This window comes from Ictalurus punctatus, chromosome 5 (assembly GCF_001660625.3).
Source record: "Ictalurus punctatus breed USDA103 chromosome 5, Coco_2.0, whole genome shotgun sequence".
Classification (NCBI taxonomy): Eukaryota; Metazoa; Chordata; class Actinopteri; order Siluriformes; family Ictaluridae; genus Ictalurus; species Ictalurus punctatus.
The window spans coordinates 3,410,097-3,429,859 of NC_030420.2; the positions used below are offsets into that span (position 1 = coordinate 3,410,097).

Sequence of the window (19,763 nt, forward strand, 5' to 3'; positions counted from 1 at the left end):
TGAGTAGTGCATTCTTTATTCATCATAATATTCGTTATCAAATAAACAGAATAAATAATATGAACACATTTACATCGCTGCATGTGTGGATTCGAATTCTAACTCAATTGCATGAAGAAGGTAAAGTCTTTCTTCTCACGATACCGCCACACCCTCACACCCTGAACTGAATCCGAATCAATCACTATATCATTACAGGACACACTTAAAAAAAAAAAAAAAAAAAAAAAAAAAAAAAAAAGTTAAAATTCAGAAGAAAAAAGCCAAACCGTGGCCTTGTTGATGATCAGTGCAATAAAGATTCGAGCAGAAATAAGTTAATAAGTTACGCTACGTCACGCTATACAAACGAGTCCTGTAGTGTGTGTCGCCTCTGGGAGAAATCTACTGGCCCACAAAACAAAAAGAGGGAAATGTACAACTTTGTCATTCTCAGTGCAGGCAAACCATGAAAATCACACGTCGTTTTGGATAAGCATGCTTAAGTCCGATATATATATATATATATATATATTTTTGGTGATTTTATCCATCCCATCCCATCTCATCCCTCCCTCCCTCCCACCCTTGTGCTTCTTTGAGTCTTTGGTGCCCCCGGTGGTCGCTGGAGGAACTGTGATGTCGGTGAAATCTACAGGATAATCCATACGATCTGTTCGTTTCTGGAGCAGGAAGCTTCAAGACGAAAATGAAGATCTCATCTTATTCAATCCAGAAAATCCATTCACCCCCCCCCCCCCCCCCCCCCGTGAATTCTTCTGCATTCCTCTTCTGTTTTTTTCCTCATGTACTTTGTGCTGTGCAGTAATAAACCCACCCACACCACCCACCCCTCCTTTCCCCCTTCCCCAGCCCTCTTTACCCCTGCGTGTCGTCTCTATCAAGTTGGAGTGCCAGACGCTGTTCTCCCGGCTTCGTGTGAGGGGATTTGGATAATGGAAGAGTGTTTTTTTTTTTTTTTCCCCCAGGAGTTTGTTGTATCTGTAGCGAGCGGCCTGGTTTATATCTCTATATCACATTCTCGAAGAGCTGCATGGAGCTCATGATGTTTTCATCCTGCAACACAGACAAGACAAAGATTAAAGGAAAAGATCAGACAAAAATAAAAAGATGCAGTTTTTTTCCCCCATCTTTACTTCCTGGTTCTGGTCGACGAGTTGCTTCTGTAGTTTATCACTGCGTTAACTAACAAAGTACGTTTATAGACAGTTTAGTTGGACAGGAAGGACAGGAAGGTGTGATGCGGCCTGACCCAAGGCAAAGTTGTTATTATTATTATTATTATTATTATTAAGTAATAAGTAAAACTGTTCAACTGTTAGTTTAAACTGTAGGCCACGCCCCCTAGCCGAGTCTATGGAATTATTTGGATATTTGCGTTACTAGGATTTAGATCTACAGTTGGTGTAAATCTGAATGAAAAACAATAAACTGCAGCTTCAGTGTCCTAAAATCCCACAATGCCTTGCGTTGCTCACTTCGGCTGACGTCACGGTCCCATTCTCTATAACAGACTTGCTGCGATAAAATAATTCATTTCTTTATACTGACTGAAAATTGTCCGATGAGTCGATTTCCATTCCACAGGCGGAAGGGAACGGCAGTGTACTGACGATATTTGCAAATAAAGCAGGAAAATGTCGTTTTTCAAAATTAAACAATTTCCGTAACAGTCGATTATTCTTCTATCGTGTGCTGATCATTATACTGAGGTATGTTTTTTTCTTAGTGAGTGGAAATGAAAGTAAATACCTTCTGACACGTCTCGATGAACTCCTCGATCGTCACTACGCCGTCTTGATTTCTGTCCATTTTCTGCGGAAATCAGTGACCGGGTCAGAGGAGCACTGTGGTGTTTTACGAGGGGGAAAAATATGTGTGTGTGTGTGTGTGTGTGTGTGTGTGTGTGTGTGTGTGTGTGTACCTGAAAGAACTTCTCCACATGTTCAGACGGCGCTTCGTCTCGTACGCTGGGGTAAGTGTATCTGCCCATCATATCGTAGATAGACTTCATGATCAGCAGCATTTCCTGCACACACACACACACACACACACACACACACACACACACACACACACACACACGGCTGTATTGTATTCTGTCCAGCAGATGATGCTGTAACTCTCTGATCCAGCGAGCACTATAGAGTCTAATGCCATGGCGGACGTGAGAAAACTACAAAAATGTGCATTTCCTGTCAAATAAACGAATGAATAAATGAACGATTAATTAGTCTTAACACATCTGAACTTGACATACAAAGTTGCAGTTTTTAATACAGCGCCCTCCACTAATATTGGCACCCTTATACGGTAAATATGAGCAAAGTATGCTGTGAAAAATGTATCTTTATTGTTTAACCTTTTGAACTTTTCTTTAAAATAAATTCACAAAAATACTCTCATAGATATCAAACAACTGCAAACACAACACAGGTTTATAAAAGAATATTGTTGTTAAATATAGGTGTGCAACAATTATTGCCACCCCTATGAATTCATATGAGAAAAATATATTTGAAGTATATTCCCATTGATGTTTTACATTTTTTTGTACACCTGGGTGACTAGGAACAGGAAATTGTTCAACCATGACTTCCTGTTTCACAGGGGTATAAATATGAGGTAACACAGGCCAAATTCCCTTAGTCATTCATAACAATGGGTAAGAGTGAGGAATATAGCTGTGATGTGCTGCAAAAGGTTGTTGAGCTTCACACAATGGGGCGTGGCTATAAGGAAATAGTAAAAACATTGAAAATGCCCGTTTCCACCATCAGGGCGATAATGACGAAGTTCCCGTGAAGTGGAGATGTTATGAATCGACCTGGAATTGGACGCGTGTCTGTATCGTCTCAACGCGCTGTGAAGAGGACGGTTCGAGTGGATAAAAAATCTCCACGGATCACAGCTGGAGAACTGCAGAAGTTAGTCGCGTCTTGGGGTCAGAAAGTCTCCGAAACTACAATCTGAAGTCACCGACATCACCACAAGCTGTTTGGAAGGGGTTCAAGAAAAAAGCCTCTACTCTCATCCAAAAACAAACTCGAGCGTCTTCAGTGTGCCGACACTACTGGAACTTCAAATGGGATCGGGTTCTACGGTCAGATCAAACCAGTGACCACAAAATCAAGCTCCTGCCATGGCCATCCCAGTCCCCTGACCTGAACCCCATAGAAAACCTGTGGGGTGAACTGAAGAGGAGAGTCCACCAGCGTGAACCTCGAAATTTGAAAGATCTGGAGAGATTCCGTACGGAGGAACGCTCTCAGATCCCTCGCCATGTCTTCTCCAACCTCATCAGGCGTTATAGGAGAAGACTCAGAGCCGTTATCTTGGCAAAGAGAGACAGCACAAAGTGTTGACTAAAAGGGTGCCAATAATTGTTCCACACCTATATTTAACAAAGATATTTTTTATAAACCTGTATTGTGTTTGAAATTGTTTGACATCCATGACCGCAGAGTATTTTTGTGATTTTTTTAAACAAAAGATCAAAAGGTTAAACAATGAAGACAATTTCTCACAGCCTTCTTTGCTCATATTTAGCATACAAGGGTGCCAATATTAGTGGAGGACGCTGTAAGAGTACACATATTCCAGTTCAATAATACTCAAGTAAAGTATAACTACACCAAACTAATACTTAAGTACAGTAACCAAGTAGAACTACTCAAGTACCGTCCACACCTTATTAGGAAAATAAAACTAAAATAGAGTTTTTCTTCTCTACCGAATAGGATTCAAACTCAAAATAGTGTTAAAATAGTGTGTAAATAGGATTAATAACACTAAATAACATTAAGATACCTCTTTGGTGATGTAGCCATCTTTGTTGATGTCGTAAAGGTTGAAGGCCCAGTTCAGTTTCTCTGTGACGGAGCCTCTCAGGAGCACGGAAAGACCGATCACAAAATCCTAAATCAGAATCAGAGACAGTTTTTTATACGCCGAATACAAGGTTTACAAGGAATTCTTTTTGGTGCATTGTCACACAAAGTACAGGACAGCACACTGGCCAAAGACTACAATAAACGTAACTGAGACCGAGAGTGCTGACTTCTTCTATAAACGTTAAATAAACATCTCCTAACAAAAAACTTCGCCACATCAACGATTATTAGAATTACTCTGTTAAACAGCAACACATTTTTAAAACCCTTTATCATTAGGCTTAGATTATGTGGAGCGTCCGCCGTACGAGTCCTGTCTATGAGAAACGATAGTGCATTAGAACGAGCGTATATAACATCAATAATAATTACAATGCATATTAATATTAATATCGTTACAGCCAGAGCTACCTGTGCTGTTATATAAAAATAATGCACACCTACTGACCAATCATATTTGAGAATCTGAGTATAAAATACAATACAATAAAATACTACATACTATACTACAATACAATATACTATACTACAATACAATACAACCTTCTATACTACAATACAATACTATATACTATACTGCAATACTACATACTATACTATAATACTGCATAGTATACTACAATACAATACTGCATAGTATACTACAATACAATACAACCTTCTATACTACAATACAATACTATATACTATACTACAATACTACATACTATACTATAATACTAAGTAGTATACTACAATACAATACAACCTTCTATACTACAATACAATATACTATACTACAATACAATACAACCTTCTATACTACAATACAATACTATATACACTATACAATACTACATAGTATACTACAATACAATACTTCATACTATACTACAATACTAAGTAGTATACTACAATACAATACAACCTTCTATACTACAATACAATATACTATACTACAATACTACATACTATACTACAATACTACATAGTATACTGCAATACAATACTGCATAGTATACTACAATACAATACTATATACACTATACTACAATACTACATAGTATACTACAATACAATCCTTCATACTATACTACAATACTGCATAGTATACTACAATACAATACAACCTTCTATACTACAATACAATATACTATACTACAATACAACCTTCTATACTACAATACAATACTATATACTATACTACAATACTACATACTATACTATAATACTGCATAGTATACTACAATACAATACTGCATAGTATACTACAATACAATACAACCTTCTATACTACAATACAATACTATACACAATATACTACAATACTACACAGTATACTACAATCCAATACTACATACTATACTTCAATACAATACTACATACTATACTGCAATACAATACTACATACTATACTGCAATACAATACTACATACTATACTACAATACAATACTAAATACTGTACTACAATACAATACTACGTACTATACTACAATACAATACTAAATATTGTTCTACAACACAACACAACCTTCTATACTACAATACAATACTATAAACTACACTACAATACAATACTACATACTATACTGCAATACTACATACCATACTACAATACAATACTAAATACTGTACTACAATACAATACTACATACTGTACTCAATAAAGTACAATAAACAAACAACGTGAACTAGACTAGGCAAGAGCAAAACAAGAAAACCAGAAGCTAGATTAAAAAAAAACCAGAAAGACAAACAATAATCAACGGCTTGGTATCGACTGACACAAAAGACACAGAGCGTATATACTTCGAAACGAACAAAGAAACACGAGGGCTTAAATACACAGACTAATCAAAGGGCAAAGTGAAAACAGGTGAGAGTAGTCATGACACACGAGGCGGACGACCATTGACAAGACACGAGACGAGACGAGACATGAACCAAAACAAAAACACACGTGGCAACGTAGACGAATACGGAAGTACGCGCCGTGAGCTGCAATATGCGCTGAGAGTCGCGTACGTGATAATCAGAACAAGCGCACTGATATAAACCTGTGATTTGCCTTGTAGCCAGAACGACGTGGTCAGAGCTGCTGACCAATCAGAATTGAGAATTCAACAGGTGTAAACTGCTCTGACAAGGACCAGCTATAAAACGTCAGACTTACTATAGACAACGAAAAAAAAAAACCCCAGACAAATCATAATGTCTTGCTATGAAACACAACCATCAATCAAATAGAAACATACCGGATAGGTCACATACAGTAGTTCTATTATATACACGCATCAGTTCTATTATATATTATATATATCAATCAGACCAATCACATAATCCTCAACAGAAATCAAATAAAAAATGGCATCTTAGCAAGTGAAATCTGGAATATAGACAAATTTACTGTTACAAAAGTGTCATTTTACAGGATTACATTAAACTAAAAATATATTATTATTAACAAATCTGTTTCTCGACATTTTTACTCATTTCCAGCGCGATGCAATTAGTCATGTTCTAATCATTTTTCTTCATTTTAAGCATTTATTTCTCTAAAGAAGCGAAATTATTATCTGCCAATACACTATGAAGTCCTAAAGCTTGAAACGAGTAAATGGCCATCTAACAGGCTGAATAATCTTATACTCGATCTGGAATCATCTCATAATTAGAAACATTTGCCCATATTGAAGACATTTTCGCCTGCGTGGCGCTTACCTCAAAGCGAATGGAGCCATTTCTGTCCAGATCGAAAGCGTTAAACAGGAAGTGAGCGTACGTGGTGGCATCTAGGGAAGGAAAGTAAACGCACGGGGCGAGTACGGCGTGTGAAATCTTCGTTTTTATGTATGTGACAAGAAAAGAAAAGGAAATTTAAAAAAAACGAGGTCCTTTTTTTTTTTTTTTTTACCTCCTTGGGGAAAAAACTGAGAGTAGATGGTCTTGAAAGTTTCCTCATCGACCAGGCCACTCGGGCATTCCTGAAATGGAAAGAGAAGAGAAGGACTCATTAAAGGTCTAATTAAACCCACAGCACCCGCACTTCCCGCTGTCCTAAATCTGCGCTCACATCATGTTTCAGATGATTTAATGCTGTGTCTCAGGTCTGTAGCTTTGTGTTTGACCTCAAGTTTAGACCTAGATTTTAGATCTGAACCTTGCACCACCCCCGTCCCCCCCGCCACACCCCCCCGCCGCATCGCTTCCATGAAAACAACAAATGTAAAGTTTTAACGATTCACATTTGTGCGAATCTTCACGCTCATCTAATTAAAAACCTCTCTCGAACCGCAGACGTCCCAGACCCCCGAAGGGCGGGGCTTGCTCTACAGTAGTAGCTTGTTAAAAGTAAACATGATTCGTTGATGTGTTTTTGGTTCTACATCTTTCCGCCCCACCTTTGCGAACTGCTTGGATGAGGGGGAAAAAACGATCGGCGTTTATCCGTTCTGAAGAAGGCGGGAGTTTGTACGAGGTCGCGGTTACGTCGCAGACACTTTGCGGAAGCGTTCCGGGCTCTTCGCTCCTGGAATACAGTATTCCGCTTGATATATCGTTATCGTAGACTGGTCGAGAACAGCATTCCGTCAGTAAGACTGAGTAAAAAGTTCTCCTTGATCTCTTCGCCGCTCTTCATCACTTAGCTAGCTAGATAAATAGCTAAATATTTGTTTCGATTCTCCGAGGGTGCGGTGTATCTCAAATGCTGTCGAGGAAGTCAGTCGAGCACTTCGACACGACGTCACTCTGACTTCCTGTTTTGGAAGCCATTTTGTCTTGACCTCTGTCGTCCTTGCCCTCGTTTCCAAAGGCACGTACGGATATTAAAGGGATAGTTGATCAAAAAATGAAAACTCTGCCATCATTTACTCACCCTCGTGTCGTTCCAAACCTGTACGCATTTCTTTCTTCTGCGGAACACAAAAGAAGATATTTTGAAGAATGTTGGTAACCAAACAGTTTTGGTGCCCATTGACTTCCATTTTATGGATTTAAAAAAAAAAATAAAAAAAAACCCCCACTGAGACATTTCTCAAAATATCTGCTTTTATGTTCCACAGAAGAAAGAAAGTCGTACAGTTTTGGAACAACATGAGGGGGAGTAATTAATGACAGAATGTTCATTTTTGGGTGAACTATCCCTTTAAGCTTTTACAGTATAGATCATGATAATGACTAACAGCGAGGCTAGCGAGCCCCGTCAGTGCTCAGCAGGTTCTCACGTTTTTGAAGCCCCTGTAGAGCGACTGCAGCTCCTTGCGGGTGAACTTGGTCTGAGCCTGCAGCTGCTCCAGGCCCTCGGGTTGGTGCCTGACGGTGGCCAGCTCCAAGTCGCTGTCGCTGCTGTCTACGGGAGAAAAAGAGCGACGGAAGACAGGAGAAGAGGGGCAGAGAGTGAGACAGAGAGGGACGGAGGGAAGGGGGTGAGGAAATGGGATGCAGGTTAAACGGACAGGATGTAGCGAACGTGCGATGGGAGCGAGGGCGGAGGGAACGAGGGAGGGAAGGAGGGAGCGAGATCGAGAAAGAGTTAGCACTGTAGTGGAAGAAGAATAAAGACAGAGAGAAAGAGAGAGCCCGGGACAAATTTGGACGAAAGAGAAGCCTTGTTCTGTGTGATTGGCTAACATGAAAATAAAATAACATTAAAAAAACAAAAAAAAACAAAAGGAGAGCATGTCGTGATAGATCCAAATACTCCTTCTGTAGTTCTGCACTGGAGGATTATTTTTGCGTAGCTAAACCTTACAGCGTCCGGATTAGCATCGTGCACACTTGCTAAAACAGTGTCGCGGAAAAACAAAAACAGTCCCGGCAGCCATCTTGAACTCGAGTAAGCATCTGAGGTGGGAGGCGTGGCCTAAAGACTGAATATAGAGTAGAATATTAGAAATGATTCATATAGTTATATGCAAGTTTTGTTTTAAATCTAGAAGCCTTAAGGGCTCTTTGGCTTGTCCTTCTGGAGAAACCACTGAAGGTTCAATGTAAAAATGGTTCCTTCTTTAAAAAGTAGACGCCCTCTGGAAATGGAAGAAACGTCAAATGAACAGAACCCTAAGCGTGTTTGATGATTTAGAACGTCAGCGCGCACGATGCTAAACCGGTCCCTAGAAGCTTCTCTTTACATGTTAACTACATTAACCTGGAGCAGGAATGTTAAACCGCAGTCTATTGTTGCTGTGGTGTTTTTTTTCCCCCCACGCTCTAACAGGCTGGATTGTGCTCATAAAAAGCAGAGAAAAGGATCTTTAGCGCACAGGAAACAGATAAACAGGAACCAATCACACAGTTTAAAAAAAAAAAAAAAAAAAAAAAAAAAGCACCGAGACACCAAAACACAGAGACCACACAAAGACCACGACACAACAGCGAGACAGAGGAGGAAAAAAGTGAACAGAAGAAACGGCCGGGTCGGTTTTCACCGTGCTTATGCTCACCGTCTTCACACACAGACGACAGAAAGCGAGTGAGGGAGAGAGGGATATGATTGGATAGTAGAGAAAAGAAGAGAGTGAAAAAGGAAGAAAAAAGAAAGAAGAGAAGAGTCAAGTCAAACATTTTTTTTTTTTTTTTTTTTTTTTGCATAAACCACACATATACAGCAAACCGAGGTGAGGACATTATAAAACCGACACCGATCTGTCTCTCTTTCCGTCTGTCTGTCCGTCTGTCTCTCACCTGTCTCGGTGATGTCTATAAGTCCAAGTAAGTGCATGAGTTTGAGGAACATGAACACCAGGCAGACGATACCCACAGTCTGCAGTCCCTCCGTCTCCCATCTCACACTCATCCTCCGTTTATACACCTTCAACTTTCAGTTCTCTCTCTCTCTCTCTCTCTCAAAAAAAAAAAAAAAAAAAAGCAAAAAAAAAAAAAAAAACCCCAACAAATCGCCTATTTCGAGTCTTCCTCTCACATCTACACACCGAGTGTCCACGTCATTCTCAGTTTGAAAAATCTTAATCCTGTACACCAGAAGAAAAACAAAGCTGATTTCTTTTCCTTCTGTTTCTCCCTTTTAAAAACGATGCGACTAAAGAGATCTAACTAAAGAGAAGGAAAAAGAAAGAAAGGAAAAAAAAAAACGTGACGCAACGAAATCCAGTTAAAACACTTTAAAAATGACAAGCAGGCTTTCCTGAGTAATCCAAAGTAACGTCAACTCAAGATCCAGGTGTGAGCCTTCGCTTTCCTCTCTCTCGTCTTTTCCCTCCTTCAATCTTCTTTCCTTTCTGCGATCTAATTAACCTTTCACTGAGAAATCCACAGAGGCAGCTCAAAGTACAGTTTTATGACAAACACCCAGGAGACAAACTGTCCCAATTACACACAAAATCATACATGCTGAACTTCTAGCTCATATATTTAGTATATTATACACTATATATATATATATATATATATATATATATATATATATATATATATATATATATATAGCGCCCTCCACTAATATTGGCGCCCTTATATGGTAAATATGAGCAAAGAAGGCTGTGAAAATTTTTTATTGTCTTTATTGTTTAACCTTTTGATCTTTTTTAAAATAATTTACACAAATACTCTGCTCTCATGGATATCAAGCAATTGCAAACACAACACAGGTTTATCAAAAAAAAACAAAAAAAAACCTTTGTTAAATATATGTGTGTAACAATTATTGACACCGCTATGAATTCATGCGAGAAAAATATATTTGAAGTATATTCCCATTCATTTTTTACAATTTTTAATACACCTGGGTGACTAGGAAGAAGAGTATAAATATGAGGTAACAAATTCCCTTAGTCATTCATAACGATGGGTAAGAGCGAGGAATGTAGCTGTGACGTGCGGCAAAAGGTTGTTGAGCTTCACAAAATGGGGCGTGGCTATAAGGAAATAGCACAAGCATTGAAAATGTGCATTTCCACCATCAGGGCGATAATGAAGAAGTTCCAGTCGACTGGAGATGTTATGAATCGACCTGGAATTGGACGCGTGTCTGTATCGTCTCAACGCGCTGTGAAGAGGACGGTTCGAGTGGATAAAAAATCTCCACGGATCACAGCTGGAGAACTGCAGAAGTTAGTCGCGTCTTGGGGTCAGAAAGTCTCCGAAACTACAATCTGAAGTCACCGACATCACCACAAGCTGTTTGGAAGGGTTTCGAGATAAAAGTCCTCTACTCTCATCCAAAAACAAACTCGAGCGTCTTCAGTGTGCAGACACTACTGGAACTTCAAATGGGATCGGGTTCTACGGTCAGATGAAACCAAAACAGAGCTTTTTGGTAATAAACACAGAGGTGGTTTTGGAGCACACAGAGAGGTAGCCGTATGGAGAAGTACCTCATGCCCACGGTTAAATATGGAGGAGGATCTTTAATGTTTTGTGGCTGTTTTTCTGCCAGAGGACCTGGACATTTTGTTAGGATACATGGCATCATGGACTCCATCAAATATCAACAGATTTTAAATGAAAACCTGACTGCCTCTGACAGAAAGATTCAAATGCGCCGTGGTTGGATCTTCCAATGGGACAATGATCCAAACCATCATCAAAATCAACACAAAAACGATTTACTGACCACAAAATCAAGCTCCTGCCATGACCATCCCAGTCCCCTGACCCGAACCCCATAGAAAACCTGTGGGGTGAACCGAAGAGGAGACTCCACCAGCCTGAACCTCGAAATTTGAAAGATCTTGAGAGCTTCTGTACGGAGGAACGCTCTCAGATCCCTCGCCATGTCTTCTCCAACCTCATCAGGCGTTATAGGAGAAGACTCCGAGCCGTTATCTCGGCAAAGACAGGTAGCACAAAGTATTGACTAAAAGGTTGCCAATAATTGTTGCACACATAAAACTTGTGTTTTATACTTGTGCAGATAAACTCGTGTGCTGTTTGATATCCATGAGAGCAGAGTATTTTTTTAACAAAAGATCAAAAGGTTAAACAATAAAAACAATTTTTTCACAGCCTTCTTTGCTCATATTTACCAGTTGAGGGTGCCGATATTAGTGGAATGCGCTCCGTATATATACACAGAAAGGTCGCCATTAACCACCTTAACTATCCAAAGGAACCTTTACTAAGAGTTTACTCTTAGAACAGTGAACCGAGAAATCTCCGTGACTATAGTGGGGAAAAAAAAAACTGCCAAAGGAGGTTATATTGATCAAGCTAATTAGGCGCTCGCACACGAGTTCGTCGAGGGTTCTTCGGGTCAACGGGTTCTCTGGATTTGTCATACAATCTTTATTAAACGTATAATAGTTTTTAAATGTAGAATTCTGAACCGCTTTAACGTCCAGATGCACCTTGGTGAATATTTGTCTTTATTCGCTGCTGTGTTAAATCTGCGACACACTATTTATAAAACTGTAATAAAACAGAAAGTGTGCATGTGTGTGTGTGTGTGTGTGTGTGTATGTGTGTCTAAATACCTGACTGGCTGCAGGAATGAGACGTGTGTGTGTGTGTGTGTGTGTGTTGTGTCAGTCAGGAATATAGATCTCTGTCCATTAAGCGTGTTCGTCTGTGCGCTGACTCCGGGTATGGATTGTGACTAAGAGCGTCGGAAAAGTCCAAATAAAAAGACAAGGCGTTCACTGTCTCTCGCTCCACTTCAGTACAAACGCACTCAAGGACATTCTGACTTTTTAAAAAAAAAATATTATTATTTATTTTATTTTTTTTCACGTCTCCATATTTGCTTTAGCAGGTTATCGGGTCGACGTCTGAACCCGGCCAGGAAGCTATCGATCAGTTGACTGAGGTGTGTAAGAGGGCTTATTTAATCGGCGTCTGTATCAGCGTGTCAGAAAAAGGAACGGTTCGCTTTAACCGAAACACGGCTTTGACGGTTCGGATGCTTAAAAAAAAACGCCCTGTCGGAAGGGCGGAGAGGAATCTAGAGTGTATCGTCAAACCTTTCGCTTTCACAGTTCAGTTCAGAGTGTTTCCTGTGATAAGATTAACCAATAAAATGATCCCATTCTAAAAGGATTATTTCGAGACCTTTTCAAACATTTCAAGCTTGAGAGGTCAAGTCTCGTTCTATTGGCAGATCATTTCGGCTAAATTTAAGAAAGAAAAAAAAAGAACCAAAAAGAAAACTTTGAGCATGAAAGTATTTTTATTTATTTATTTTTTTTTAATGTCTAGGTTTAATAATCCTGTATTTGGTTGAATGTAATCTTACAGCAGGAAATATCAGATTTCATATTGACGTGTACTTACAGCATTTATGTCTTAAATCTGTCTCTTTTATCTCCTCTAATCACCACTTATCCTTCCCTGTTAATGACTTCCATTGTAAATCCGATCCCCGAGATGAAAGACTCTTCACCTCCCGGGTCAGTCTGCCAAGCCCGAGCCGCGAGGATCCCGAAACCAGAGCCGTGTCTTCCCTCTAGTGGAGAAACTACGCTCGATACAATACGACGATGTTCTGGACAATGACGTCATAGTAATTACGTTGAAATAATCAGAAAACGCTACAGTGTCAAGCGCATCACGTACGCACCCCTGCCTTGGAAATAAACACCTCACGCTAATAATAATAATAATGATAATAATAATAATAACGTGTTTAAAACACATCGTTCGGGGGAGATTAATTACGTTACAACGACAGGACAAGTCTGTTTTCAAAAGCAATACAGGACCTGCGTTTACCCGTCTTCCTGTCTCTGTCTTTACAACAACAACAACAACAAAAAAAAGCACTAAGCTGTACCTTCCAGATGTTGTCAGTCGGGTGGTACCTCCAAGCGGACATCTTTTGCGCCTGTTGTTTGTATCTCTAACGTCGTAGCGTACCTTGAAAACGATTCAAGTACCTTCAATGAGCTCTAATTAGAGTAATTCTAACGGTAAAGCTACACATCACGCACCATTACTCAAATACGGTCGTTTCCGCAGCACCATCACGGAGGGCGTGTCACTTTCTTCCAAAATATATTCAAGCAACGACGCCCATCAATCATCAAATGTCTTTCCTCGTAAATAATGAAGGGAAGAAAAAAATAGCGCGTTCGTTTAGCATAAGTATTATATACGATCCTTAATATAACTGTTGTCCGTAACCCTGGAACTTATTTCCGAGCAGGAAGTAACGGCGTGTCCGATTCGGAAGAGACGCGTGGGTCGGTCAGGGCCGCGTGAGGAACGGCGGGAATCTCAGAGCGGTGGTGCTGCCAAACGAAGGACGTAGACGTAAACCGCATCGGCATTTCCGACGACGATTCTAAACCACGACGTATACGTACACGCGCTTTTATATGATGTACACCCTTGACCTTTGTTTTTTTTAATCCAGGTACTTTACCTCCCGTCAAACGTCTGGGGATCTCAGTGACCACGTTACTTTACACACACACACACACACACACACACACACTGTAATCCATACATAGGAACTCTATTATAAAGGTTATACCATACAAATTGTTATTCAGTGATGATTCAGTGCTGTGTTCATAACCCCCCCCCCCCCCCCCCCCCCCAAACTTTCAGGAGCAGCGTTCCAACAGGAGCACTTGTGTATGAAACGTGAGAACCCGTGCTCCCATTATGGAGGGAGTGAGTGGGAGCCCTAAGAGCAACACACTGCAGATGGATCGATCAGTTTTTGGGATGATTACAGGCTGTGGATACCCACTAAGGGACTGGAGTATCGGAAACGTTAAGGCTTTAGGGGAGTGTGAAATGTTTTTATGGGTGTGGTTAAGGATGGGACGGCGTGTACGTGTGCGAGCGTGTGTGTGTGTGCGAGCGTGTGTGTGTGTGTGGGTATTTTGAGGAACGGACAGTGTCCTTCTGAAACCCCGTATTAAGGAGGCAGTAAAATAAGCCCACTCAATACTACATGCATAATGGATGAAGAGTAATGCTAGACTTGTTTTTGGGCTCGAGAAAAGGGAGAGGCCAAAACGCTACGGGGAAAGCAGCTCAGGCGGAGGGTGGGTGGAGACGCTCGGGTGTTTCGAGCGTGCTAATAATGTTTGGCTCGGAGACTCTCGCGGAGACTTTATAAAGACTAAATGCACTCTGATATTTAATATGGACGCGTACGATAATAAACCCCTAATAACTCTAACGCCGGAACGTCCACGTTACGCCGCAGTGCTATGAATAGCGCATCGCGTTAGCAAGGCAGAGCGTCCCGAAGGCTAGAGACACGCAGACAAACAAACACATCTGACCTTTCACCTTATATTCCTCATGGGTCGGGTATAAACACGCTCAGCACCGAGCAGCAGTCGAGAACAGAACAGTGTATATCCATAACCTATTAAATGATCAGAGTATTGTGTGAAATCTGTCCAAAATTTAAAAAAAAAAAATCCCTGACAGGGGAGTGCAAAAGTTTGTGCACCCTCAGATAGGGCTGGATAATATGACGATATGATGACAATGCCGCGATCATTTATGTAACAAATATGTTTTCATAAGATATTAAAAAAAATTAATAAAAATTATAATTATTATTTTTAAATGATTACATCCTGACTGGAAGCAGCAAATATATTATGATTTTTTTTTTACTTTTATTTATGCAACACAGATGTATTGCTGTCAGTTTGTAAGCAAACCTATAGTATATATTATGATACATATCATGTCTCTCACAAATACCTTTGAGAATCATATTATATTTTATTTAATCATCTCACCCTACCCCCTACCCTTAGAACAAAATCAGTTTAGTGTTAGGTTTCCTTAGGTTACGTTCCTTCACCTCACATGCCAAATTATGTATTCCGAGATGGCATATTAAAACAGAACCCAATATACCGTGTGTTAGGAAGGCGTCAGGCCAACGCAAGCCACCAGAACAGCTTCAACGCATGCGTGGCATCCGTTCTACAAGTCTCTGAAACTGTACTAGTACTGGAGATGAACACGGTTCTCATGAAAGATTTGGCCTCAGCTGGTGTTCTCATGGTGGTGTCGGAGAGAGGAGGTCAAAATGGTTCCGATCTGGTGATCGTATATTTATTAATGGTGATTTACACCATTTTCATCCTCATCAGTCAGCCTTCGTGCCCTGTGGGGATGGGGGCGGAGTCATCCTGGAGGAGACCACGCCCGATCGGCATAGAAAGGTTTCATCATCGTAGGATGAAGGTGATCCGGTCGGAAGAACTCTGAATTGATTTGTACTTTACACTTCACACTAAGGAAGCCAAATCATCTGAGAAGAAAAACCCTAACAGCGTAACAGACATAAAAAATGTTTTCCTTTAATCTGTCACCTGTCTGTATCTATTCTAACAGATGTCACACTCACATCGATTCTAAAGTCCAAGAGTCATGGCACAGCTTTGACTTCTTTCTTCTGTTTCATTTCTTCTTCTTCTTATTATTATTATTATTAAATGTATTGTTATTCTATCGATTTTTTGCCGTTGTCCAGGATGTAGGACGTAAACTTTTGAACTAAATTCTAAGAGTCTCTTATACGCAAATATAATATCACAACACGCAAACTTCCCGTTTATTTGCATCATTAGAATGTCTTCTTTTCCTTCGGTATCTCAGAATGAGCAGTCATTACGTTACAATTGTTTAGAATCCTTAAGGGTTCTTTGGCTGTCCCACTGGAGAAACCCTTAGACCAGAGTGTTTCTCTATCAGAAAGGGTTCGAAGCAGAAACCCCATATATCCGAGAACCCTTGTGTAGAAGTGGCCTCAACTACAGTTTGTTGATTGCTTGAACAACCGACAAACTACAGAAGAAAACGTGGTAGATTTGTTGACCAGGTGACAAACCTGTATATCTCTGTATCTCTCGGAGGAACCTTTAAATGCTCTACGTGGAAACCCTACAATGGACGACTTCCCATTCACAAAAGCTCCCGGGTAGAAACGTTTTAGGATGCTAGCACCATTACCCATCTAAAGATTCAAAGACCGAAAGGTTCTTAGCTTTCAAACGTCCATGTCCGGCTTCTGCAGTACGTAAAGCTTTACAGGTTCCCCCCCGAGGGATATTGCGCAATAACATTTCGAACACATTTTTTTCTTTTCGATGCACGGTGAATGAACGATTCTATGATACACTCCGTTGAACGTGAAACGTGGTGCTTCATAGCAAATGATCAGATATCATTTTGGTGCTGCCGGCGGTACAAAGGTGGGGCAGCTGCCGTACCCGAGGGACACCCTTGCTAGAACATAATCGAAGAATCGAGACGCAGAGGGAATCTGACTGGTTGCGTAATTGAATCTCAGTGGCGAGGAAAGGAAGGCAACTCAAATCAGCCTTGAGGAATTGTAAATATAGCTCCAAACAATCAAAATAAAGACTATTACTATTATAACTGATAATATTAACAACTAAAGAGCAATATTTCTGCATATTGTTAACATTCAGGACAACCTCATTTGTCACGGCGAGCCTCGGCCTCTATTTCATCCCTTATTTGCCATCTGAGCCACTACAAATTCCTCTGTCACACCTGCAAAGTGTAATGTGAAATTATCCGAGTGCCTCGCTGTCATAAACACACACGCCGGCACTCGATCAAGTCAACGCCTGCCTTCGAGTGTGATGTACGGCTCCAGCTGTGCTCCTTACCTTCCAGAGACATGGGCTCCAGGATGCCAAACTGCTTAAGGACGGCCACGAAGAGAATAATGACCACTGCTATGGCAAACAGTTCCATACCCTGGATACTCATGACTGAGAGGATTTTACAGGCCCTCTTTGTGAGAGGAAGGCTTTGGCTGAAAAGGAAGGAATGGAGCTAGTGCGTACCAGCAAGGGCCATGATACTTGGCGCTGAAGCGCTCAGATTGCCTCAGTTCAAAAAGAGTTTCATTCGGTCGAACGGGACGAAGACAGAGGAAGGGAGAGATATTTATGAGAAAACGTCAGCCGTACGAGCAGACGTGCGCACGAGAAAAGAAGAAGGAGAAAGAAAAAAAAAAATCCGACGCGTCCTCTCCGGCCTCATTTATTTTGGTGATGAGTGGAGAAGTCAGCGCTTCCATGTTAGGTCATTCCTCCCGAGAGCAGGCGCGCATAAATAAAGGCGCGGATTGCTGCGCTTTTACACAGTCCAGACGTGCAAAAGCCATCATGCGCCGTGGATGTTATTCGCAAGTGTCAACAACAGAGTCTTTTTAAACCGTGCCACTGACAGATGTGCGATCCCGCCGCCACTGGTCTCCAAAAACACGTAGCTTTCGATAAGAACTTTCACGAGAAGGTTGAAACAGCTGGAGAGATGAAAGAAATAAGGACCTGGATTGAGCGAGCTCGGTCAGCTGACAGACTGGAAATACTGACCTTTATTAAACGTCATCGTAATATGAGTAATTAGAGGAACATTTCTGGAGTATTGAGTTGATCACCTGGTGGCGTGTTAATCCCGATATAAATCATGTAACCACACCGCACTCTGTCCTGTATCACACGCCACGTATTCACAAACTTCCCATACTACAGAGGCTCTGTTGATCGATCTGAGCGAAATCGCTGCAGATTACGAAATCGAGTCCTTCGTCAGCCTCCTATTCGTCCATTTATTTTTCCCAACTCAGCCAAAACTCCTTGCATCCTCCAGACGAACGAGAAGATCTTCAAGTCAGTGCCGCGACTCTCTGAGGTGAAGACGTCGGCGTCCAGGCGTAGATCCACAGAGGTACGATCCGGATTATTGCTCCCCACGGTGTTGCTTTGGTGTTTGTTCGAGATCTGGCACGGGATAACCCTGATAAACGCCTCCTTCCTGTGAGGGCTGCTGCTGAACTTTCAAATGAGGTATGAGGGAGAGATAATGGACGGACGAATGTAGCTTGACTTCTCCTCCTCCTCTTCCGTCGGGCTCTCCCATCAGGTTAGGCGCACTCCTCTTCTCTTTCTACCCTGTCAGCAGTTACGAAGCTTCTGTCTCTCCTTTCAACCCGTACTGCTCTTCACGCTCTTTCTCCCCCGCCTCTTTTGGAAATTCTTCAGTGTCGACCTCTTGGTCCTGTTGCTGTTTTCCCTCACCTCTCTGTCCATCCTCTGTTCTACTGCTTTCCCTTGTCTTCTCTTTCGTCTGCCCATTCCGTCCTTTCTTCCATCCATCCCTTGCTTTTTTTTTGTTGTTGTTGTTTTTGTCTCGCAAACCGCCCTTAACACATTATCAGACTGGCTCGCTCTTTCTGTCCGACCCTCGGGGCCTTACCACAACCTCTCCCCCTCTCTCTCTATCTCTCTCTTTCACTCTGTTCGGGGACATGGAGGAAAGTCAAATTCCCAAATCGAGCCTGAGTGAGGGGGATCAGATTCCAGGGACACCCTCCCCTTCCCTCTGGTTCTCCCCCAGCCTTGGTCTTGGTCGACCCATACAACTCGTCTGCATTGTCCCCCTGCCCCCCCCCTCCCTCTCACGTCTTTCATCATATCGACTCGAATAACACGATGCAGGACTCGGCCTCTGTGGGAAAACCGGAGACAGTGAGTAATCCCTCTAAAAACAACAGCTGCGTCTGCTGGTCTGAACCGTCGACGAACACCACAGGCCAGAGGAAAGAGATCGCTGCAAAAATCCTAAATGAGAAGCTAACAACCCCCGTTCAAACATGCCCTTAGTAATTAGTGAAACATTTATGGGGAATTAATCTGCATAAGCACCGATTCCAGGAAGACCAACGCGTCAATCATCTGCGATGAGACCGTATACGACTTATCCTTTGTACTCCATGTGGGTTTCGTTGAAGTTTCTCCCCATGCCTTTAGGCCTATTTGGATTGGATCATACGGTCATATGATCACGCTCCATTCACATCATGGTGTCCAAGCGTTCGAAGAGGTGCTGGAGCAGAGAAGGGACGATGGCTATTCTTTCAGTTTGGGCCGAATCAAAGTCCTCAGCAACAATTTACAAACACAAGGAAACAATAA

General features: G+C 41.3%; 1 protein-coding gene and 1 long non-coding RNA gene across 4 annotated transcripts in view; one reads left to right on the forward strand and one right to left on the reverse strand.

Annotated features, from left to right (window-relative positions):
- kcnip3a (Kv channel interacting protein 3a, calsenilin) lies at positions 1-19,166 on the reverse strand. Of its 3 annotated transcripts, none has more exons than XM_017466848.3 (8): positions 17,448-19,166; positions 8,100-8,224; positions 6,788-6,857; positions 6,595-6,665; positions 3,811-3,918; positions 1,925-2,029; positions 1,753-1,815; positions 1-1,056 (listed from the first exon to the last, which is right to left on the reverse strand). In XM_017466848.3, exons 1-8 carry the CDS (start codon positions 17,548-17,550, stop codon positions 1,009-1,011), a joined length of 693 nt encoding a protein of 230 aa, XP_017322337.1. In that variant the 5' UTR covers positions 17,551-19,166; the 3' UTR covers positions 1-1,008. The 3 variants fall into 3 exon arrangements, with proteins under 3 accessions (XP_017322337.1, XP_017322334.1, XP_053536060.1); XM_017466845.2 differs by having other exon boundaries at positions 8,100-9,320; positions 17,448-19,165; XM_053680085.1 differs by lacking the exon at positions 17,448-19,166 and adding an exon at positions 9,559-9,670.
- The window catches only part of LOC124628169 (uncharacterized), a 9,434-nt gene continuing 8,258 nt past the window's right edge, over positions 18,588-19,763 (forward strand). The window contains exon 1 of the long non-coding RNA XR_008396405.1: positions 18,588-18,711. This is a non-coding gene — a long non-coding RNA (uncharacterized LOC124628169). The remainder of the gene's footprint in view (positions 18,712-19,763) is intronic.